Source organism: Candoia aspera, chromosome 8 (assembly GCF_035149785.1).
Source record: "Candoia aspera isolate rCanAsp1 chromosome 8, rCanAsp1.hap2, whole genome shotgun sequence".
NCBI classification, from domain to species: Eukaryota; Metazoa; Chordata; class Lepidosauria; order Squamata; family Boidae; genus Candoia; species Candoia aspera.
The window spans coordinates 49,987,312-50,013,104 of NC_086160.1; the positions used below are offsets into that span (position 1 = coordinate 49,987,312).

General features: G+C 41.0%; 1 protein-coding gene across 4 annotated transcripts in view; it reads left to right on the forward strand.

Annotated features, from left to right (window-relative positions):
• The first annotated feature begins 1,573 nt into the window (after nt 1–1,573).
• PDE5A (phosphodiesterase 5A) overlaps nt 1,574–25,793 on the forward strand; it is an 80,779-nt gene continuing 56,559 nt past the window's right edge. For 3 of the 4 annotated variants that reach the window (XM_063310156.1, XM_063310157.1, XM_063310158.1), the window contains exons 1-3: nt 1,574–1,970; nt 15,007–15,595; nt 20,079–20,168. In XM_063310156.1, coding sequence (XP_063166226.1) covers nt 1,870–1,970; nt 15,007–15,595; nt 20,079–20,168 — 780 coding nt within the window. In that variant the 5' untranslated portion in view covers nt 1,574–1,869. Of the gene's footprint in view, nt 1,971–3,544; nt 3,630–15,006; nt 15,596–20,078; nt 20,169–25,793 lie in introns of those variants that run through there. The other variant, XM_063310159.1, reaches the window with a different exon arrangement.

Consider the following 25,793-nt stretch of genomic DNA (forward strand, 5'->3'; position numbering starts at 1 on the left):
CAACCTCATGTACAGCACGTTGTAATAATCCCTATATGAGGTGACAAGGACATGAGTGACTGAAGGAAATCTGGATCCAGGAATAGATGCAACTACTGAACAAAATGGATCTGTGTAAAGGTCTTCCTGGCCAAGCTGCCACCTGCTCTTTGAGCTAAGAGTCTAGGAAGAGCCCCAGATTGCACACCAGTCCCAAATGGAAAAGTGCTACCTCATCCAGGACTAAAGATGGAGACTTTCTGGGATTGGGAAACCCAAATATGTATAGCCAATTAGTGTTCCTGGTTTGAGGCTGAATCTGTTCCTCCCATCCAGACCTTCAAGCCTCTAAACACTGGGACAAAACTTTTAAAGCATTACTGGACAGACCTGGGTCAAGATATACAACTGAGTAACATCAGCCTACCAACAATACCTGACTTTGAACTGATAGAATACCTCACCCAATGGCCTCACATAGATGTTAAACTGAACCAGTGAGACCAACCAGTGAGACCAACCAACAAGCACTGAGGCTTCTCCACATCCAGGACTCCACCTTGTAGACAGCCTCTCCTACTGAATTATCTCCTGTTGTTATTAGTTTGGCCTTTTTATGTTTAATTTTAGTTCCATTTTTTCACTGTGCTGCTTGACTTTTATTACTAGAGCTTACAAATGCTTTGCATTTTTGGCTATCAAGGTAGTGTCATTAGCATAGCATGGGTTACTGATGTTTCTTCCTCTAGTTTTAAAACCATGCTACTGGATGGGAGGATAGGATAATTCACTGAATTCCGAAAACAGAGGAAGGTGCCTTCTGTGCTCCATCTAGCTTAGTGGGTTCTCTCCTGGCTAATAGGCAGGCAGACAGGAGTCTTTCCTGGTGCTTCCTAAAAGCCACCAAAAACATAGCTAAGCCTAGGCTATACCTAATTTATTAATGCCCTGCTTGTGCCCTCTTGGAAATAGAATGCTGCATTAGGTGGGTTTAATCCAGCAAGAATCTTGTTAGGCTCTAATGCTGAATAGCAGCTTTTCCCCAGGGCTTATAAGGCAAAAATGAAGGTAATGATGAGAAGAGTTATTTGGCAACAGAACAGACTGTTTGGTGGGGCCTTTTTTTACTATATTATTATAGACTTTTAAGCTGACAGTAGGTGACTACTGTGAAGGATGCCATAGCACCAGATTTTTGGAACTGTTAAAGTATTAGATTATATAGTTATTGGGGTCTTTACTGATTGATGACTTTAATAGTTCACTAGTATTTATTCAGTGACACTAAAAATCCAGCTTAATGTTCCCCATGTTTTCTACTAGACCTGGATGGAGAGAAATCCCTGAACCCGATTTTTCTCTGAGGTAGTTTCCCTTGAAGCTAATAAGAGGGATAAGACTGGGAAGAAAGGGAAGGGGCACCCCAGAAGGGCCGGGAGAGGCTCGCCCGGAGGCCGGCAGCGCCGCGGGGACTCCGGCAGGGAGCAGCTGCGAGTGCCTCCTGGCGCGCGCCGCAGCGGGCACTGAGCGAGAGGGGTGGAGCCGCCCGGATTGCACATTAGGGGCTGGCTGGATCCCAGCTTGCCGAGGAGGAGGCGTGGAGTTGGCTTCTCGCCGGCTACCGCGGCCGGGCACCTGGGAGCCCCAGCAGCCGGACACAAGCGAGCTTTGGGGGTGGGGGCTACAGGCCAGGGCAGAGATCCCGCTTGGTCCGCCGCGCTGGAGCTGAAGGGCACCCCAGGAGTGACGGGGGGACGGGAGTGGGACCAGGCAGTGAAAGCGACAATAAATACGGAGGCGAGGAGGAGGCGCCCCGGCAGCAGTGGTGGCCAGACGGGCCTTGCAGCTGCCTCGTGGGGCAAAGAGGGAGCGCGCGGCAACCCAACGATCATGGAAGGCAGCTGCCACCCCCAGCAGCAGGAAGCGGTGGAAGCCTGGCTGGATGACCACGGAGACTTTACCCGCTCCTACTTTGTTCGAAAAGCCACCAGGTAAGCGCGGGAGCGAAAGGCGCGCAGCACCTTCTTTCGCTCCGGCGGTGCGGGGGGGGGGAGGGGGCTGGGAGTTGGAGTGGGGGTGGAGAACAATTCTCCCTCCCCTTCCTTCGACAAGGAGAAGCAGCAGGGAGGATTTTCCACAAAGCTGAAAGCAGCAAACAAATAGGCGCTCTGTGTCGAAGCTCGGAGTTCCCCGTGCAAAGAGTTCTCTGGGGTTTCGCTGCGGTGTAACCCAGGCTGGCCGCTTGGCATGCTTTGCTCTGTGCCCAGCAATAGTTGACATCTTTGACTGGGAGAAGGGCGCATGACTTTTCCCTTTCCCCTTGAGCATCTTGTGGGAGACTCGCTTCGCAGCAGCATAACAAATTTACGGGCTATATCCACATGCGAAAAAGTTACCAGCTCAGCGTTGAGGTGCCAACGCCCTAGCGCGCTCAGTGTAACCGGGAGCCTATTCGTAGAAATCCCCTCAAAACCTGAAAAACTAGCTTTCCCCAAGTCGAAGTTCTCCAGAAGTGATGGACGGCAACTCCTACCTGAGGCCCTGCTGGCTGGGGATAAGGAGGTTGCGTCCGGAGATGCGCGGAAGACCCGACTCCGAGTCTTGTGGAAGCCAGTAACGGTATTTTCTAGATTCATAAGGCTGACAACCCGAGCAAGCACGTGACCTCTCCGTCAGATTTGATAAGCATTACAACGACCCGAGTTTCCATTTAGCCTCCAAACCCACGAAGAGATTATTTCGAACCCTGATTTAGTCAGTTGGATTGTAATCCAAATGAATTCCTTCTTAGTTCCCATCTAATATAACACAACAATCATATTTTATTTTATCCCAGTGCCATGGAGTCGTTAACGGAGGATGATCGCACTTATATGTTAAGTAGTGGGTAAATCGCAGGAAACAGAACCAAAAAAGGAAAGGAAAGGAGGAGTTAGAGAAATAAAAACTTTTGTTAGTATACGAAAGATTTCTGCTTCGCGGTCCGCTCACTAGCACTTAGATGGATAGAATAAACGCCTTTAAGGTAATTGTCCTCTCTCTACAGCAAAGGAGAGCGACTACAACTTTTAATATTGGGGGCCACGGGCAAAGCCACGCATTAAAGATTTTAGTCACGGCAGAGCTTACATGTGCCGAGGCAGTATACCAAGTGAAACCCCAATAGAAGGAGCTTTACTCGTTCCTCGGAAACATCACTGCTGGCTGGCTGGGTACATGGAAGCGGGACACACGTACGCTGAAAGAAGGCTAAGGGGGAAGCATCGCATTTCTGACAGCAATAGCCGGGCTGAGGTTTGGGGTAGCTTAGGAGCCGGGAAAGTAAGAGCTCTACTCTAGCTAAGCAGGGCTCAGCCGGGTTGAGGACGAGGCGGCCTGGCGACCCTCGCTTCCTCGGCTGCGTTAGGGAGCTCAGCTCCGAGGGGCTGAGCCGGGAAAGGAGCGGCCGCCCTCCTCCGCCAGGAGGCAGCGCTGCGCTGTAGCGGCTCGAAGTAGGCCAGGGCAAGAAGTTATCAGCCGGGGGTGGGGTTTGGGGGACGGGGAAGAGGGCTCGGAGACAGTTTCGCAGAGATCTAAAGCGGGGATCCAAGGAGCTCGCCTGGATTTACTTCTCTCTCCTTGGACATGCTGCCTTTTGGAGACAAAACGAGGTACTTCTTTCGAGCTGAGCATTTCGCCCGCGCGACTTCAACTATTTTTAGAAAGGGAGTCAGGTTTCAGTTAGGAATAGTTTTCGTTAGAAAGGAAGCGGGTTAAGGCGGTGCAAAAAGAGCAGAGCTCCTGGGTGGCTTGCGGGGAGAGCTTAGCGCGGCAAACCAAACCAAAGTCTTCCGGCCCTGGCGAAGTCCACCTTCTGATCGCCTCCGGACTCGTGTCTCGGCTCCTCTCTCCAGCGGCTGCCACCATCTGTTTCTGCCCCCTTGGCTTTCTCGACCACTTAAGAGGGATGGGTGGATGGGCTTTGAATGAGTTCGACGCCCGTGTGCCTCTCCATCTGAGATGGTGTGGTAAGACGAGAGGTTCCCATTAATTATTGACTCGCAGGTTGCGCGGGTCACTGTCTTCCCGAAGCCCATCTGCGGCTAAGAAGTCTTTTCCGCTTCTCCATGTTTCGCCCCCCACCTCCTTTAAAAAGGGGGAAAAGTTGAAGCAGGTAGGCTGCCCCCCCCCTCCATGAGGGGTGTAAAACAAACACCCAGGATGGAAATATAGTAATAAAACCTGACATAGGTATTGCACCCCTCCTGCAGCACTTCACTTATTTGGGAACCTGAATTCTGGTACATAATTTGGATTTCTTAAATCCCATTCACAGTCCAGAGCATTTAAAATATACTGAAGGGCAATATAACAGATACAATGAAAGTTATTGGGACTGGAGAGAGAGGTAATTAAACTACACAAGAGGAAGGGAAATACTTGAAACCTGCCTTGCAAAATGCTGGTGTTTTATGGTAAGAATTTCATGTATATGCTTGTAAAAATACAAACATTAAATAAAATTCAGTAGCATGCCATCTAAAAATTAATAATTTGTCACAAGCTTCAGAATATGGGCATACTTTTTTTCAATCCTCTGTGTGTTACTGCTATATGTTCCAGAGCCTAGGTTTCATGCACATTAGTACATAATATAAATTATGATATTTGCAATCTATGACCAATGAAATGAAGAGGCAGCTTTTGGTTTTGTCTTCAGCTAAACATGAAGTGCACCCTATTATAATATGCGGTGTATACATATCTTTGGATGTGCAGAATTTGCTTATATGCTGAAGAATATTATGTAGTCTATGTAGCAATGGCTATTATTAGGGTATGCCTAGTGTATAGCTAGGGTAGCAAATCTTGATTGGTATATTAATTGATGGAATGTTAGCTGATTAATGGATGAGGGACATTTTTTTAATAACAGAATTTCATGGACACACTTGTCATATTTAATTAGGCTATTACAGTTGTATGGAATGCAAATTAAATACTGTAGATAGCATTTCCTGCTAAAAAGAGGCAAATTTTCTTACAGTTCTTCTAGAATTTGCAATAGTGACAATCAGGTGATGTAATGAATTCATCTATTTCATGAATGGGCTAAAAGGTAACATGAGTAATGAACTGAAAAAATCTTTATTAAAAGCTGCAATTATACCAGTTTGCTATACTGCTTATCCTGTTGTACATATGAATCAACAGTGTAGAATTTTGTACTTGTGCCAATATTTTTTTAACAGGTACAAACAGCTGTGTATATATGCCATTCTTCTTAAAATGTATTTATTGGTGACAATCAGGGTTGTTCCATTTATACTGTTTTTGAGAAATATCAGTTTTTTAGGCAAATAACTTCACATATCAGTTATATGCATTCTTCCTTGATATAAATACTTTAATGGGGTTTACTGTCATGCAAAAGTGCGTGGGATCACCATCCTATGCATGCGATTTTATTGTGTTCCATATTGGTTTACAGTCTAAGAATCTAAAAGCAGTCAGAACAAATACAAATGCAGGAATTAGGTGGGATACCTTTTCTTTTTAAAGTCTTTTTTTAATGCCATGAATCATTTTATGTTTGTAAGAAAGATTTATAATGGGGTGAAGGTTACATAAAACACAGTGCCATATATGTGGTAGGCCTCATTTTTTTTTATTCTCAAGACTGTTTGAAACTAGCCCCAAACTGTACGTTGTGCATTCAGCAAGGTCTTGTTTGTTTCTTTGTTTTAAGAGGAGAGTAAATTTGATGGAAATTAAGCTTTTGAAACTCGTTTTGCAAGCTAATACCTGTGAAAAATGGAAAAAAGTATCATTTATCTGCTTAAGAGTTCAAAGCTATGGTTAGGTGTTTTTTTTTTTAATGCAACTATTATTGCATTAGTCAGGCTGAAGCCATGATACTACAACAGATTGAAAGGTGTGTGGGGTGAGTATATCATATAATATATAATAGTATTTTAGTAGTAATATAGTAGTCAGTGCATCTGATCTACTACTAGATCAAAGTCCTGGCAAGGCTCTTAGAGAAAAGTACCCTGGGGGGTACTCAGCAGCTTATATAATCATGCTAGATTTGTTCAGCTCCGAGTGTCATTCTAATTAGCAGGACTGATGGCCTACATGGGACAAAAGTTTGTCCTCCTATTCTCACAGCAGTAAGCTAGCTTATTAATGAGAACAGCTTGATCAAGCATCTTCTTTGGATGGGATGCTAGGAAAGTACCTTGCTTGCCTGAGAATAAGGTCTCTTGAGTTCAGTCGACATCTATAAGACTGTACTCCAAGGCAGGGGTTTCAAAATTTTTCAGGCTGCGGAACCCATTCATTTAAAAAAAAAAATCCCAGAACTCCTGAAGAAGAGGCATGGGGGCTGCTGAATGTCACCTGACAAGCCCTACCCATTCCACTGTACCTAAGTGACTAAGGGAAAAAAGACCTCTCTCTGGAAGGGAAAGATTAACCTTAGCTCCTTCCAGAGAGGTGATTTTTCTCCACTTGGTTCTTTGTATTGAGGGTCCCCCCCCACCTTAGTCCCTTGTGGAAACTTTTTTCCCCCTTAGCCCCACAGAACCCATTCACATCTTCACTGAACCCTTGGATTCCATAGAACCCAGTTTGAAAGCCCTGCTCTAAGGAACAACACAGCTAATTTTACCTCAAAACAGAGATAGGCAACCTTGGTACATATCACTTATTTTTAACTACCAGTCCCACAATCCCTTGAAATGTTGACTGGGACCAGTAGGAACCAAATCCCCAAATTAGTGGAGAACATCAAGTTGTCTAATTCGGTTAAGGGCATAATTTTATTTATTTATCTACTTTTCTACTTATAAGGAACAGTTCTGTATACTGCAGGTACAGATAAAGGTTGAACAAATGAGGTAAATCTGGAAAAAAAAAAGCATTTAAGGGCAGCTTTCCCATTGTCTCCACTGGCTCTATTGCTGGGAATTCTAGGAATTGCAGTCTCGACTCATTTGGAAGTCACCAGGTCAATGAAGGCTGGTATAGAAAATGGAAAATCAAAGGGACTACTTCAGTTGTTCTTCCTGGGCATAAAAATTGTGTTTTGTTGAATAATTTAGATGTTGACTCAATACAACTTACTCTTTCCTATGTTGTATACAGATAGAAGGTGTTTCACCCTTTCCTTTCTATTAACACAGAGGTTTACTGATGGCTGTCTGTACAAGCTGAGATTTTTTACTACTTGCCCTCTTTTGTCTTCCTGCAGACTTTGATGGCGGGGCGGGGGGAGGTGTAACAAAGACTTACTTAAAATAATCTAGTTAGCAGTCATGAACATAATATTAGAGCCTAGTCATTATTCCTTTATTGTAAACCACCCAGAGTCCATCTTTTGGGGGAGATGGGCGGTGATGAAATTTGATAAATAAATTCCTGGCTCACATTGTCAAGTCCAATCCTATGCAGGTTTATTTAGAAATAACTCCTGTTGCATTCCCTCATAAATGTGCATAGGATTGCAGCTGGAGGTTCCAAACATATGTGTATGTAGTTGGGAAGTATCATTAGACTAGTTCAGTACAAGTTCACTTATACATAGATTTAACTGAATTATTTAGAGGTTTCTCCAGACAGATAGGACTGGAAATATTAGGAATGCTAAAATTCATTTGTATCTGAAGTAACAGAGGGGGGAAAGGACTGCAGTTCAATGCTGTCTTGCTCTGTTACAGCTTTTAAGGTTTTTATTTGTGGTTGTCATGATAATCTATATTGTCATATATTTAACTTAGTTTTTACAAAGGGAGAGTTTGTGTGTTGCATTGATATCAGAAGTTGTACTGAAGTTCAGATTATATAAATATACTGCACATGACGCTTCTCAGAGGTTTACATATAAAAGAGATTGTATACGTGCGGTATTGTAAAGATAAAAAGGTGATGAGATGATTCTTGGGATTTAGGCTTTCAAACAAAACAGTAAATGCATGGGTGACAACGTTTAGTGTTAATGCACTTAAAGCTTAGAAACATGTATGCCCCCTTTTTCAGAAGTACTCAGTGTAGTTTGATAAAAGTTTGTATCATGAAATCATTAAAGCAAATGTGCCTGAAATTTCATTTTTCTTTTTTTAAAACTTTGAAAGAAAGAATATCTGATTCAGAATTCAATCACTTTTGAATAAGAAAGTGAGGTATTCCTTGTCTTAGTACTGAAGATCTAAATATTAAGAACATCTTTGTACTGAAGATGTCAACTTAGAAGCTGTAGTGTTAATAACTAATTATGCAGCATCCTAATTTTACCATTTCCCTAAGAATATGTTAGTAAAAACAGATTTTAAAATACAGCATAAATATGCAATATGATTCAGGATTCTGAGAGTACCCAGTAGTTGGGCAAGAAACCAGTGTGTCAGTGGATAATGATGATATTTAAAGTTATTTAAAAGGGTTATTTAAAGTTTAAGTCTTTTTAAAGTTATTTAAAAGGGTTTAAGACTTTTATAACTGTGTTATAATGTTTTCAAGGGGTGATGTGAGGCGTGTTAGTACCAGGAGAAAGAAATTTGCAACATGAAGGATTTTATTACAAGCCATGTGTTGCTTTGCCAAATTGTGTTGTTTCTTTTTTATATACAGCATGTGTGTGTGTGTGTGTATAGTATATTTTTATATAGTAAAAAGTAAAAATTACATATGTATGTATGTATGTATGTAATTTTTACTTTCAGTGGGAGCAGTTTCATGAAGGAAATTTCCCAGCCAAAAGTGTCATCTCTGTAGTGCATAATTTGTGACTTACGTCTTATATGTGGGTTGTCTATATGAAAAACTTCTCTATCAATTTTATATGCCTTATAGATAATATTTGACAGTTGTTTTTACATTCATGTGCTTTTTTCACATGTGACAAACAGGTGGGGAAATTCATGCAGTTTCCTCTATGAAATTACTTCTGTTTGGGTATTGTGCATGTTCGCTCCATTGTTTGTTTCTAAAAAACTGTAAGGTTGAGATTTGGTGTTTAAATAACCTTATGAAGTAGATTAGGCTGTAAGACTGTGACTTGCCCAGGGTAACAACAGATAGGTATTTGAGTCCTATCTTCTGCACCATATGTATAAGTTTGTCTATAGCAGTTTCTAAATTAAATAAGAGGTTAAATCTATTGGATAAAAAAATGACTTTTTTTATTTCAGGCTTTGCAATAAAATTTGGTTTGGCTTTATTCTACCTTCTTCCATCCCCAAAGCTCTAATTAATCTGTTTTGAGTTCTCTAGCAAGCAAGGAACCCATAATTACAGCAGAATTGCTCTGTAATATAATAAATGTTCCTCTTCCTGCTATAAAACTTGGGTCCAAATTAAATGCATATGATGTTATACAGTATGTGTGTTTTTTTAAAAAAATCATCAGAAGATCTAAAGGAGTGGATCTAGATTAAACAACAGCATCTATGCTAAGAGGGGCTACTGATTGTAAAAGAGAAGCATATGTGATCCTGCTGAGAAGTTTCTCAACAAGTTCTTGCTTCTGCTTTGAAGTTGACAGAATGTTTCGTGACTTCTAATCTTCTAATCTTTAATTCCAGAAAATTAAGGCTAGGGCCAAAGGCTGAAGGATAGTTTCATAGAACCAAGTACTTAATAATAGTTAATAGTTCGCTTCTATTAATATATGTCTCTTGAGATTAGCTCATGCTGGGCTAGATCAGTCTTTCCCAGCCTGATGCTCTCTAGGTATTCTGGACTTGACCTCTGCACTTCTGTTCTCCCCTTAAACATCTTGCAGAGCTAGAAAAAGTCACACAGCTGTAATTTGATGGCTTGAATCACTGAAATTCAACAGCAGCCTTGGAGAGGGGCATCCTGGAAGCCAAAAAAGAGTTGAATTTTTATTCAGCCCATAGGCCATGGGTTGCCCACTCTTGAAGAACAGGGTTGAAATAAAATGAGAAAAAAATGTTTTCCAGCCTCATGATCCATCATTCCCTCTCAGAATGACTTCTGTTTGGTAACTCTTAAGCTTTGTTTTGCTGTTCTGATATTTTGAGCATGGGATCAGAAGGCAATAAAAATAGAAGAGTAAAAAAATCTGTTTATTTTGTTTGCCATCTTGACATTTGTCTTCCTGTGTTTTTACTACATTTGTCTCCATACTGACAATGAGAAATCCTTAATAGAGCTAAACTACTATTCTTGCACTCTTGATAATTAGACTTTAAGCTGTATAAGTTAACTTGCTAACTTTTTGGGTGAAGAAATTATATATGGAAGTTCTTAGGCTGTAATATCTGAATGCGAAGTATTTGCGAAGATGTATCTGCTTGTAATACTAGTACAGCTGGTCCTGTGATGTTTGTAGTTATTTTATGTTGTCCTACTCTTATTTACTACATTTCTGAACCATGTAATATCCACAGGATTCTGGGTGGTCTGTGAAATATAGATATAAAATCTGGGCAAAATAATAGACAGGGCAAAATAATCTCAGATTAAATCCCTCCAGGACTGAGTTGTTGTACATCAGTAAATACACAGGAATATTGGTTCCAGTACTTTCTCTGTACCAGGGCATGCTCCTTCTGAAGTTGATGCATGGTTTAGGGGGTCCTCCTGAACTCATGGCTAGTCCTTAAACAGCAGGTGGAAGCTGTGGCCAGTGATAATCCTTCTTAAACCAGGATACTCTGGGGTCAGTAACTCATGCTTTGATAACCACCTGACTGGCCTATTGTAATGTGCTCTATATAGGGCATCTGCCTTTACAATTGCAGCTTTGCCAAGTTACAGCTGGTCCAGAATGTGGCAGTGAAACTGCTGATGGGTCAATTCTGCCATGGCAGGATTAATTCTCTCATTAAATCACTGCACTATTTATTAATAGGTTGGTAATGACCTTTGAAGACTGTATAGTGGATATTTGGTAACCTCAAGTGCTGCCTTGCCAGAATTGAAGCTGCCTGTCTGGTGAGAACATCTTAGGAAGGTCTGAGAGTCTCTTTTTGCTATGAAGTGAGCAGGACATAAACAAGACAATAAGCCTTCTCTACAGGGGCCTCCACTCTTTGAAACCCTTTTATCTCCAGGGGAATGTCAAGCTCTCTTCTTTGTCATTTGTAGAAGATTTTTCAAGAGAGTTTTATTTCACTGAACCTTCAGCCCTAGCTAAGTTTTATTGGTGTTCATCCTATTTATTGTTGTTGTTGTTGCTTTATAACGTTGATGTTTTTTCTATTGCTGGGTTTACAATTGTAACCTGCTGTAACCTGCTTGGAGGCTTTTATGTTGAGCGAGCTATAATCCATGCAAAATAAATAATAAAATAAGAACAAAAGATGATGCATAAAGTCTGAAACAGATTTCAAAAGCCAGACTGAATAAAACTAAATCTAAACCAACAGAAAGGGAAATAATAAAATAAGAACAAAAGATGATGCATAAAGTCTGAAACAGATTTCAAAAGCCAGACTGAATAAAACTAAATCTAAACCAACAGAAAGAGAAGGCAGTAAAAAGCACTTTTAAACCAAAGGGACCAAAAAAGGCTTTATGTGGTAGTGAATAAAAAGATCCTTACCTGGTAGTGAAATGAGCACAACATAATGTGATCAGTACTATCCAGTATGCCATTAGTATGTCCTATTCTAAACCTTTAATGTTTTGGTATTGTTGGACTAAGAATGAGGCTGTATATTGGAAGAAAAAGGCAGTATTACATTTGCTACACACTAAGCAGATCTCCCAAAGTCCAGTTTGATTTTTGTGTTCAAGCTGCCACATTCCCTTATTACTAATTGTTAACAGGCACTGCCTAATTATAAGCATTGTTGCTAGAAAGCTGGATTGAGCTATAATGAGAAAGGAATAGCACACTGAGAAACAAGCATCTGTTTTTATACCTAAAATTAGTTTATTTAAAAGTGAAAGCTTAGCTAATGGCATTTATATAAATGTGAAAACTCTTGGGAGGGGAATATTTCAGCTTTCCCCACTGGAAAACATCTGGTTAAAGCTACAATTCCCCATATTTATATAATGGAATAAACTCCACTGAACTCGGCAAGACATATTGTGAGAAGGCAAGTATAGGATTGCACAGTGAAAGGACAAATTAGAACAAGTTTACTTTATTATATTTCTTTTGTGTTTGTATAATTTTTATGATGTATAGGTTATATTTAGGTCAGACTGATTTTTCTGGCTGTAAATTAACCATAGCTGGAGAAAGTTGAGAGTACCAAGGTGATTAATACTTGGCACAATTTTAAAACTAGTTTAGTTATGTGGGGGGTTAATATTAAGTTGGTTTAGTTGGACCCATGCCAAATTGGGAGAGAGTAGTATGGGTCTCCCCATCCCTACATGATTTTATTCTCCTAATGTCGGGGGACTATACATATACATAAACACACACACACACACACACACATTTTTGTTGTTGTTGTAACAGCTGACTAGTGTTTCTGATACCATAATTACTGGTCCTTACGGTTTCTTCCCCCAAATATTAGAATACTCTTCTACCTTTTTCTCTAAATGGTCATATCAAGTGAACATCTTCAGACTTATGGAGGGCAATAATCCTGTTTGGTTACAGCAATTTATGATAGAAGATGAGGAAAGCAGAGGATGATTTATTGTCCTATAGGAAGGAAGCAACCATTTCTGGTGAGCATCATGTTCTTACACATGTTTACCACTAAAATCTGGCACAAATGAACTAGAACTCAGCTCCAGAAAGCCTGGGTATCAGTCAGTACTATCCCCTCCAACAAACCACAATCTTAGTTTCCATGGAAGCTTATGTCAAACTACAATCTGCAAACTTGGCAGTCATTGTTCCACCATCTGCAAAGAATAAAGTTCTGTACAAATCAGGCCTTGTAATGTTACTGAATTCCAAGAGCTGTACTTTGAGAAGAAGAAAAATTGAATAGCATAACAGCAATCAGTTGTACTTTATTCTGAAAATAGGACAAATGCCTGAAATAGCTTTAGTAATGGCATGCCTGGTATACATATTACAGCAGGAAGACATACAATTGCTTGTAAAGTATCATCTCTCCCTTCTGAATTCACACCCAGGGCTTGTATTATGCTTTTCCTTAGAGCCATCACTGAGGGATTTTCTTTGCATAATTCAGTGCTCTGAATCTTCTGAATTCATTCTTATAAGCAGACCTCTTAGCAAAATGTTAAGATGTGTACAGAATAACTGTTCAGCCAAACTTTCTATCAGCCATAATAACACCATTTCACCTCTCCTCCTTTTCATTCTTGTCCAAGTGAAATTCAGGCCTATGCAAAGTGATAAAGATTGAAGCCATGGTGGTGACCTGATTCACTTTACCATGGTAAAGAAGCTACCCAATTCATCTTAACAAATTTGGGCCATTACTTCATGAGAAGGCTGTTCTCTGCCTTCTTGCACAATGCTGTCTGAAGTGCTTTCAGGGTTTCAGGCTACACACAGTTCTCACTGACGCTGCTCAGCTTGGACATGTTTAGTGCATGCCAAGGGTTTGAGGGAAGATGGGCACCTTCAGTGTAATCCAGCCTGAAAATACTTATGATAGTGCTGTGGGAGAAGGCTCCATTCAGTCTTCTCCCATAGCATTTCCTGAAGAAGGTTTCAAGGTCTTTTCCCAGGTAGCCAGCAGCATGAAAGGACTTCTCCTTTCCCTCTACTGGCTCATCTGGGGCAGGTTGGGGGAACCCAGAGGCACAAAAGGAGCTCTTCCATGAAATCGGCGTCCCTCAACCAAACAAGCAGTCTAGAGAGGATTCACCATGGCCTGGGCTGTACCTGCCTAGCCTGGAAGATCCCTTGGTGAGCACTGCAGTAGAAGTACGGGAGGGGCTATGAAAAAAAGAGAAGTGAAGCAATATGGCCATTCTGCTTTCAGTGCATCAAAGCTTTGCACTGCCATACCATTTTGTATTCTGTGTCCACTTCTCAGTCCTAATTTAGCTGTGTTGATGTTCCTATGCTTTCAGGGTTGATTTCTTCTTTTTTTCCCTTATGTGGTCTTCACAAAGTGGTAGATTGGAACAGCAACACTGCCTTGTCCTGAGGATGAAAGGACTACTCTATCTAGATTATTATTGTTTGCAGTGACTGACAATGTCCCTGCAACTTTTCTGAAATAAACATTTCCTTATCCTAGATAGAGACATCAAGAATAGAATCTGGAAATTTTTGGAATGAAAAGATATCTAATCAATGAACAACATAATGTATGCATTGCTTCATGAACACTGAAAAGATTGTATGAGTAGACCTTAAGTAAGATCAATGGCTGACTGAAAGGAAGGTGTTACTCTACAAAAAACCCAGAGCTCAAGAAGTAGGATTTCAGTACTCTTCCATGCAACTTGCATAAATCGATGTATGTAAAATAAATAACTAAATAAATGTAAATAACTAGGATGTGAATAATTGACACTGACAGGAAAAAATGGTATAAAATTTGAATGGTTTTGCATCATAACTTTAGTGAGGGTTTTTTTAAAGCACCAAATGTAGACTGGTCTGCTTTATATGTTGGCTGTTAGTTTCTGTCTCAAATCTATTTTCTGAATTTCTGAATTCATTATGAATAAGAAGTATAAGTATACGGGAGCATCTGAGATTAAATATGAAAATATTTAATCATTCAATTTGATGTAAACAGCATCTTATTTATGAAGCACAAGTTTCTAAATCAGGGGTTGATAAAGTAGTTCCTCTATAAACTAAAATCATTTTTAAAAACATGAAATGTCTTGAGATTTCAAGTTTTCAGTGGTCTTCTGCAACATCTCATGGGATGCTAAAATCTTGCAATTTTTTGATGACTGCTTTTTTTACCCAGACCATTGCAAGATATCACTGAAGGCTTCAGAGACATTGCCAGCCCCATGTTGAACATTCAAAACAGCCTCTGAGTTAGTTTTAAATAAAGAACATCCTGAGGAAAAGCATGTGGCTGTACAAATGTGCTTCTTTTCTCATAGTGTTGACATTACTTCTGCAGATTGTCTTCTTATTTATTGTATTCTTCTCTTATGCAGAGAGATGGTCAATGCATGGTTTTCTGAGAGAGTTCATACTATTCCAGTGTGCAAGGAAGGGACCAAAAATCACAGTGAAGCTTGTTCTTGTTCCACTTACCAGACCACAGGGGCTGAAAGCACTAATTCCACACCACCAACTAGGAAGATATCTGCTTCTGAATTTGACAGACCTCTTAGGCCCATTGTTATCAAAGATTCTGTTGGAACAGTGAGCTTCTTGTCAGATACTGAAAAGAAGGAACAGATGCCTCTCCATTCTCGGACGCTTGGAACCAATGCAGGGGATCAGTGCTCAAGGCTCTTAGAACTGGTGAAGGATATTTCTAGTCACTTGGATGTCACAGCCCTTTGTCACAAAATTTTCTTGCACATCCATGAACTCATAGCTGCTGATCGCTATTCCCTCTTTCTGGTCTGTGAAGACAGTTCCAATGAGAAGTTTCTTATCAGCCGACTCTTTGATGTTGCAGAAGGTTCCACCTTAGAAGAAGCTTCAAACAACTGCATCCGCTTGGAATGGAACAAGGGAATTGTAGGCCATGTGGCAGCTTTTGGCCAGCCTTTGAATATCAAGAATGCCTATGAGGTAAATAAAGGATGCTTGTACATGGTGTATGTTTGTGTACATTTTTATCTAGAGAGGTTGCTATTTAAACAGATTAGAGCAGTAAAAAAAACTGACACGAGGAAAGCTCTGCTGAATTGGAGCAAAATCTGCTTAGTCCAGCATCCTGTTTTACAGTTGTCAATGGGAAACCCACAAGTAGGAGAGGGGAACAATAGCACTCTCAATTGTGTTCCCCAGCAACTGGTATGCACAGACACATTTTCACCAATATCAGAAGTATCCTTCCTTCTAGAAGCCACTGAAAGCTTATTCTTCATGTATCTGAATAACTCCCTTTTAAAGTTATGCAGGTTTGTAGTAATTTTATCCTGTGTTATATACACTTATTTAAAATATTTTGCAACACTCTTTAGCCATTTGTAAAGTGGATTACAAATGTCAGTCGTAACACAGACCATTTCCTCTCAAATGCTTTATAACATCTGCTTTCATCAGCCAGCCACTGCTGAAGTGATATATAGCCTGTCCTCATTACTGCTATATCAGTGCAACAATGATTGGGTGACGCTAGACGGTGCTATAAATCAAGGTGAGGAAATGATCAAAGAATTATCCCTCAGATTTATAATCTAAAAGAAAGGACACACCAGGAGAATGGAATGAAAAGAAGAAAAAAAGGGGCTGGGGACCACAAGCTTAGGCACCAATTATTTATATTATTTTTCTTAACATCAAAAGCTCTAAGAATGGTGGCTAGCCAGCTAACAGTTCAGAAGAAATAAATGCAGATGGCCTCTAGTAAAAAAATAATCAAATAACAGTGCTTCTAGGGTTTTTTTGGTTTATATCCTTAACGTAAGAATTGTATTGGGTAAGACCATTAGGCAAGTAAATGCATTCAGGGAACCCACAAGCAGTGGAAGGAAGTAGTTCTCTTTCATTGTTCATTCATTCATTCAATTCATGTTGTTCTCCAGCAGATGGTATAGTCAGAAGATACAGGAATATAATAGACACTGATAACTGATCATCCAAGAATTTGTCTAATCCCCTTTTAAAACCATCTAAATGGGTGGTTTAACCAATTCAAGTTAACTTTACTGCTTCTGAATCTTCCTGCATTTAGTTTCAGTGAGAAACCCCAAGTTCTAACATGGTAAAATATGAAGAAAAACATCTCTTGATCTGGATTTTTCATATTCTCTGTTATTGTATCTACCCTATAATGTTTCCTGTTGTCTTTTTAAGCTTCACTTTTAAACTAAGATTACTATAGCTTGCATCCAACCATTCTGGCTGCCCTTTCTTTTCCTTTTTATCTGTCCTCAGTCTCCTTCAGTTGAGGTTCATTGGAAGAAAACTCTTAATCTGCTTTCTCCAAACAAATCATTTTGAATACTTCTATAATTTATCTCCTCAATCGATCTTTTTCTAATCCCTAAAGTTCCAATTTTCTTAACTTTTTCTCACTGATAAGTTGTTCCAGCCCTCTGGTTATAACTATTTTGTATGTTTTCCAATTCTATAATATCCAATTTAAAGACAGTGACCTGAACTGTACACAGTATTTCTATGTGGCTACCCAATAGAATTGTGTCCACACTGCTGTTCAGTTCCTTCCCAAATGCTCCCCAGCATGAATCTAGTGTTTTTGACATAGGCATTGTCAGTGAACTGATTTACTAGAGACACCAAATCCCTTTCCCTTAAATCCTGTAAACATATATATGAAATTCACCCTATCCCTGTTTATGCTGAACAACATTTATATCACATGCTTTGTGCTTGCTCTTCCTTTTCTAATGATCTCACAGGGCAGCATATCTCAGCATATATCACCAAATCTCAGCCACTCTAGTTGAATACTATGTTCATTTGAAAATAATGGGTCTCCAGGATAGCAACAAGTGCAAACCTGAGTTTAAATTCCTCTACTCAAGATGATCTCTTCCTCCTCTGTATGGTTTATATTCCACATTATGCCCCAAACTAAAAAGGATAGGGAGCCTTACACTATATAGATGCTTAAAGTAGGGATTATCATCCTGAATATTTCGTAAGGCAAAATTTATTAATGATGCAAATGTGACATCTGCTATTAAACCACAATCTCTGCAGTACAAATGTTAATTTTATGTTTTTCTCCAGAGTAAATATAGGGTAGTATTACATGATTCTGGTAGTTAATACATGACCAACATGTCACAAATGTTATGCTGAACAACGTTTTAACAGCTTTTATTTATTTGTAAAATTAAACAACTCACATAAAATAACGGTTAAGTGTGACTTGCTGGGACATTTGCTTTGATGAGGCCTAAATATTTTTATTCGGTAGCTTTGCAGTATACAAAACATTAACATAAGGATCTTTTATAGTACCCAATGAAGCCTTCCAAAAGAAGCAATAAATATTTTAAGCCAAATACCCATTCAGGACATTTGGTTTAGGAAGCGTTGAGAAGGAAAGTGGCTAAATAGGGTAAATGTGTTCCTATTCTACAGAAAGCAAATGTTTGAATGTCCATAAGCCTAAAAATTGGGAGCTTTTGCACATTAGCTATTAATCGGAATAAATGTTGAGTCTGGATCTACAAAACAGTACTTGGTGCAAAACATGGTACATTTTGGAATTGTTTTGTTAATGAAATTGGAGATTAGAAGTTAATAAAAGAATCCATCAATTCTCCAAGTTTTGAAGGGCCAAAGAAAGCGTACATACCAGTCTACTTAAACTGTTTCATTAATCTGCTTTAGCAGAGTTTAAGATGCTACAAGGCTTGAGTCTGATAACCCTAATAGATATTTTCCCCCAAGTGTCACATTATGAGCTCTAGAATCAATTTAAAGTAAGTGTCTTTAAATGAATTTCCCTCAGTGGATTGTTTGAACATTTCTGGGATGTCAGTGTATCTTTGTTAAATTTAACATGTTCTACTTTAATTTAAAATTAAAGACTGTTAAGTTCATCTATAGCTCATATTTTATTTTATTTTTCTCTTTAATACTGGCCAACTAAGAAAATAGGGGGTCTAAGACCAGGCTGCAAAAAAAAACCCCTCTCCTTTAACTGAGATTGGGACATTAATAAAGCAGATAAGCAGTGTATTTCACAAGTCAAGCCCATATATTCTTGCTTACTCTGCAACTCTCTTAATGATCACTTGAATAGATTGTGTGAGCCACAGATGAACATGATGGTCTCTAGGATCTCAACTGGGAAACCTCTCATTTGAAACATCATCTGCAGTTTGGTTTCCATTTATCAAGAGAACAAAGCAGAGATTCTTGAAAACTAGAGAACTTCTTTCCTCTGGTCCCTTCAGAGAACAATCAGGTAGCCAACAACAGGAATTAAGACCATAATATCATATATGCTAGATCTCAGTTTTTTCCTACATTACATCAAGAAGCTAGGATTTTTATGAGGAGGAAATACATATAGTTGTTCCACGTGGACCCTCACTGGAAGTGAAACTTTGGACTGTGGATGTATTTTTAACACTGCATTTTGCTTTCCTTCAATGTTTAGGGGTAGTCAAAAGTAGTAAATGGGGTTCTGTTGCCTGGAAGCTTTTAAGATAAGTTTTTCTGCTGGATGAAACTGATTTAAAAATACATGTCAGTATGCTGAAGTATGTATAAAATACTCCCAGAGTTGTTTTAAGATGGGCAGCTACAATCAATCAATCAATAAATAAATAAATTTCCACCTAGGATAAATAAAAATAGCATAATTTAATTTGTTCATTTTTCCTGAAAAGGAATAACTTCTTTCTCATTAGTATTAAGTCAATTGGCCACAAGAGTACTATATTCAATACACTTTACTGTGTTTGTCTAAAAACAGAAAATGTTTGAAAAAGTCTGTGCCTTTGATAAGTATTATAGTATGTTTTTGTCCTCAAAAAAGGAAATAGACCAGAGTTTATCAACTTGCTAATTCTTTTGCTCTTCTTTGTTGTAACATCTCAGTTGTTGTTTGAGTCATTATTTTATGGAATGTAAATGTTAAGAAACTTAATTTGAAGGAACAGGGACTGTTTGGTTGTAACTCCAGTCTCACAGAAGTCCTCATCTGCCTGAACCCTGCATTTAACTCATCCATATGGTTATTTTAATATTTAAATAAAAATAAAATATATAGATCCTTGCCTTTTTAAAATTAAGTTATTGTATCAATCAAACAATACATTTATTGTTGTGACCACATGTCCTAACAACATTACCTAGGATAAAAAAGAATATGCTGTATTATTGTATAATTGATTTATTTTAAATAGACTCTGCACAGACCTTGGAAATTTGTCTTCTGAAAGAAGGGACAGAAATCACTAAATAATAACTCAATTACTAAATCTTCTTATCCACTGTCTCAGAATGGAAATATCATTTTCCAGAGGAATAGTTAATTAGAAATCCTACGGTTCTATGTATGGAGTATGTGGGAACAATTTTTGAGAAGGTGTGTGCACAGTTACATATTTTCTTCCTTTGGCAGGATCCCCGATTCAATGCTGAAGTGGACCAAATCACAGGCTATAAAACACAAAGCATTCTTTGTATGCCAATAAAGAACCATAGAGAAGAGGTAAATTTGAGCATCTTCCTTTTATTCCATTGTAACATTTCTAGCTTTTGATAGTTTAAACTGTGTTCTTTTGCTTGCCTTGTTAAAAAAAGTTTATCTGCATATATTCCACAGAGTAAGTTTTGATCTGTTCCATAAAGTATGAAGAATTGGTATGCAGCCAGTTCTTCCTCTCAGTGTTGTCATTTTCCAAATAGCATTAGCCATTTTTGGCAATGTCAATGGGTCTGTATTTTCCTTCTGTAAATACCCAAGTTTGTTTAATTCATCTTGCTTTTAGTTCAGCAAATTTGGTATTCCAAGGAAGGTTTATGTAAGTTATTGAGAAATCGGTAGAATAAAAAAGGGATACAATTAAAAAGGAGGACTATTTTAGAAGCTTTTGTTTTCAACATTCATTAGAAACTAATATTCCCTAGTCAAACTGGGACATGAATAAACTTATAGTGTGATTATCCTCAGCAGGGGGGTTTCACATACACACAAACACTTCCTCATAAACTAGAATCTTCCTCCACCAGGTTTCCAGCTCACTTGGAATCAGCCCCAGGGAGAGCTAGGTTTGTGTTGTAAGCACAGAGATTATCTCATCACTTACTTAACCAGCATTACTAGGCAAATGGAGAGCTGCTCACTGCTTCTCACCTGTTGGATTGAATGCATAAAGGCAACATCTGAGCTGGTTTTGGTCCCTTTGTAATGTATATGGTTTCTCTAAATCATGAGGTTAATATTTCTAATAAAAGCTATTAAACTAAGTAGTGTTTCAAAAATGTTAAAACAGTGGCAAAGCCCTTACTGTAGAATTATTATTCATTACATTTTACTTGCTGAAACTGCCCTGGAACAAAGATGATTTGATGGCACTAGCATGCAAACAGCCTTCTCCTACCTTGTCCCCCGAGAGGTGGGAATGCAACAGTGAGAATTCCTGGCAGGTATTAGGGAAAGATGCTCTAAAATAATAATATAATCACCTGGAGATTTCTTGATGCACTTTGAAATTCCTCCAGGCTGGACAGCTTTGATGAGATCTGTGGCTGGTCCATTAGCCAGCCATTCTGGAAGGCTGAGAGCAGCCTTCTCCCAGGACCTGGCCCAAAGCAATGTAACATCACCAAAATTGTTTTGTTCAAGCAAATTGCTTCATCAGAGTGAATTTTTGTTGCTTCTTATCAGCCTGTTGCATTGCAGCAATTGTTCTCTAAAATTGCAAGGAAGTAAACCAGGACAATTCAGGATGGAAGTAACTTGTATTAACTTCATTATCCTAGAGCAAAATAGGCAAGGTGCATCTGTGGGCAACTCTCATCATGTCTGCCAGGCTGATTTTATTTATTTATTTAGATTATGCTAGTTTTCTAGAAGTGAGAAACGTGCATGCTGCAAAGCAGTGCTCCAAGGTCTCTCATCATTTTTATTCCAAGCATGTCTTTGGGAACTTCCTGGGCCATTAGAAATTTCAAGAAAATAAAACATGGGGTTGGTTGTGCCATCACTTCGTATGGAAAAGTGCCTGTATGCCCAAATTTTAAAAAAGGAAAACCCAAACCCAAAAGTATCTTGGCAACCATTAAAACTGGCCCCAATTCAACTAAAACAACTGAGTTGACCAGAGTTAGGAGTGATTCCTGGCTTCAAAAATCTAGGGCAGGAGATTTGTTCAGTCTACCATGTTTTGTTCAGTCTACCCTTTTTGTTCTTTTTGTTTTTTGTTGTTGTTGTTCAGTCTACCCTTTCTTCAGCTGAAAGCAGAAGCAGCTGAAACAAAACAAGAATGTGACAGGCCTTCAGCTTGCCAACCTATGTTTATGATCTTTGGCCTATGGCAGTTTTTTCTTTTCTCTCCAATAATCCCAAAGTGATCAAAGTCCAATGTATCTGAACCATACCACGCTGGGGAACCTGGTTAGTGGCAGCTATCTAGTCAGCCATCTTTTTAATTAGTGGAAAAACTGATGACATTCTTAGACTGAAGTATTCATGAGCTACTGTAATTGTTTAAATAAACTACTTGGTTTGATATAGCTCCTGGCAGTCAGATCATTTATTATTTATTTATTTATTATTTAAATGTATATCACCACCCATCTCCCCCCAATGGGGGACTCTGGGCCATTTACAATAAAAGTATAATAAAAACATATAGACCTAAAATTACAATCTAAAAATATATATAAGATAATGAATGTAAAATCCAAGAGGAGATGGAATCACAATCAATAGGGGGTGCTATGGCACCAACCACCCCCAGGTGTAGCTGTTACCCTCCCTATCCCAAGCAAGGTGGCAGAACCAGCTCTTCAATTTCTTCTGGAAGGGGCAAGATATTCCAAAGGGCGGGCGCCACTGCTGATAAGGCCCGCCTCCTGGACCCCGCTAGACGAAATTCCTTTGCTAATGGGGTCCGTAGCATGCCCTCTCTGCCTGAACGGATGGGGCAGGTCAATGTTATGGGGATGAGACAGTCCCTTAGGTAACCCAGTCCCATGCCAGCTAGGGCTTTAAAGGTGATAACCAACACCTTGAATTGGATCCGGAAGCAAACTGGTACCCAATGCAGCTCGCGTAACAGTGTCACATGTGCCGATTTAACAGCACCAATAACTCTGCACAGCCACATTCTGGACCAGCTGAAGCTTTTGGATACTCTTCAAGGGTAGTCCCATGTAGAGCACATTGCAATTGTCTGTGGGAGATGACAAGGGCATGAGTGACTGTTCGGAGGGCATCTCAATCCAGGAATGGGCGGAGCTGGCACACCACCCAAAGATGTGCAAAGGCCCTCCTGGCCACGACTTCCACCTGCTCTTTGAGCAGGAGTCACAAGTCCAGGAGGACCCCCAGGTTCCCCACTGGTTCTAAATGGGGCAGTGCTACCCCATCCAGAACCAAAGATGACAACTTCCTGGAAACCGAGGGGCCATCAATCCACAGACACTCTGTCTTACCAAGGTTCAGTTGAAGCCTGTTGTTCCCCATCCAGACCCCCACAGCCCCCAGGCACTTGGAGAGGTTGGAGATCACTTACTTCACCTGAGATGGAGATATATAACTGAGTATCATCAGTGTATTGATGATACCTTATCCCGTGGTGATGGATGATCTCACCCAGCAGTTTCATGTAGATGTTGAATAGGAGAGGAGAGAGGACTGAACCCTGCAGCACCCCACAATGGAGGGGTCAAGAGTCGGATCTCTCCTCTCCTATCACCACCGATTGGGAGCGGCCCTGGAGAAAGGAGATAAACCAGTGCAAAACTACACCGCCCACCCCCACCCAACCCCCTGAGCCACCCCAAAAGATACCATGGTTGATGGTATCGAAAGCTGCTGAGAGATCCAAGAGAGCCAGGATGGATGCACTCCCTCCATCCCGCTCCCACCAAAGATCATCCATAAGTGCGACCAATGTGGTCTCTGTCCCATATCCCGGCTTGAAACCTGACTGAAAGGGGTGTGGGTAATCCGTTTCCTCCAGACTCCTTTGGAGCTGCAACACAAAAGGGAAGGTGAAAGACAGGGCAAAAATTGCCCAGTATACAGTAGTAGGGTCCAGGGATGGCTTCTAACCACAAGTCACCTCCTGGGCTCATTTTACCAGCCAGGAAGGGCATGGGTCCAGGTGGCATGTGGTTGCATTTGCAGTCCAGAGGATCCTGTCCACTTCCTCAGGCCCAACAGGATCAAACCGTTCCCAGATAACAGGGTAAGTACATTTCCCTGGCATCTCCCCAGACTCAGCTTCACGCTTAGAGTCCAACTTAGAATGGATCTGAGCGATTTTATCCTGCGGATGCTCCGAAAACTCTTCTGAATGGCCTTGTAAGTGGGTCACTGAGTCTACCTGACCCAAAAGAGATTGAGTGATCTTAAACAGGACCATTGGGCAATTCTGCGGACGCAATAAGAACAGAGAAATACTCATGTTTTGCCACTCTTACCACTACAAGATAGGCCTTAATAACGGCTCTAGCTTGTGTTCGGACAGATTCAGTCTTTGTCTTTCTCCAGCCGCGCTCCAGACATCTCTTAACCATCTTCAAAACCCTCAACTCCTCTGTGAACCATGGGGAGGTAGAGCGTGGCAAGAGAGGTCGCACAGGTAGAGCGTGGCAAGAGAGGTCGCACAGGCACAAACCTGTCCAAGGCCACGGCCAGGACCTGCGCTGGAATGTGCAGCAGGTCCTTAGGAATAACCCCCAGTTCCCTCTGAAACCTCACTGGGTCCATAAGTTGCTGGGGACAGACCAATCGAATGGGTCCTGCTTCCCTGAAGAGTGGGGCGGCACAATAGAATCTCAGGGTCACCAGGGCGTGGTCTGACCATGACACAGGGACAGATCTTGCTCTCCCCTCAGATCACATTGCCACTGCTCAGACAAGAAAACCAAGTCTGGGGTGAGACCACTGTCTTGAGTTGGGTCCTGAATAATCTGAGACAGGCCCATGGCTGCCATGGTAGCCATGAACTCCTGAGCCATCTCTGAGGCACATCCCAGGGATGGCAGGTTGAAGTCTCTCAGAACCATAAGTCTGGGGAACTCCACTACCAACCCCGAGACAGCCTCCAGCAGCTCAGGCTGGGAGGTTGCTATGCAGCAGGGAGGCTGGTTCAGTAGCAACACTCCCAACTGTTCTTGGGAACCCAGCTTGAAAAACAGTCTCACAACTGGCCACTTGCAGAGCAGTGCCCCTGAAGGCCACTAAAGATTCTCTGATGACAACCGCCACCCATCCTCCCCTGCCCTGGTGTCTTGGCTGGTGCCACACCTGAAACCCGGCCGGGCACATTTCAGAAAGGGCTACTCCCCCCTCTGAGCCCAGCAAGGTCTTGGTGATACGCGCCAGGTCTGTCCCCTCCTCTGCGATCAAGTTACATATGAGGAGGGCCTTGTTGTTCACTGACCTGGGCATTAAAAAGCAACAGCCGGAGACCAGGGCTTGCAAGGATCTGCTGTCCAGGGCCTGGGTATGACCACGGAGGGCAGGAACACGCCACCAGTGATAAACACTGGGGGCATCTTCCCTGAAGATGGGCTGCCCATCATAGCATCCCCGACCCATCACCACCTCAATTGATAGCCTGCCCCACAGCCCCCAGAGTTTCCTAGTCCAGTAGCCTCCACTCCCGGATCTCTGGAAATCCTGGGTTTAATCAAGGGTCCTTTGCCCCACACATCCATCCTCTCACACACAATCCGCCTTGGGTGATGGCAGGTCCCCTCAGTGTACCAGCTCTCTCAGTGCTGTTGGGTCACAACCACCATCCCCACCCTTACTGTGCCCCACCTTCAACCTCTCTCACCAGTAGAGGTGGGGCACTCCAGCCACTCCTACCCACCACCTGTCTCTCACTCAGGGGTGGGTAGTCTTACATTCCATCAGCCAATCCTAACCCCCTCCTGTGTCTCTCACCTACAGGGGGGAGTACCTCACTCACACCAAGGGACCCCAACCCTCTGCCACCTAATATGATGGGAATGGGCACTCCTCCACTTCCCCCAACAGATCCCTTATGATCTTAGAAACCATGGTGTATTACCCCCAAAACTGTTCTACCCCCACGTCTTTCACACTTTGGGGTTTTTCCCCCCACTCCCCAAGTCCATCACCCCACCAAGC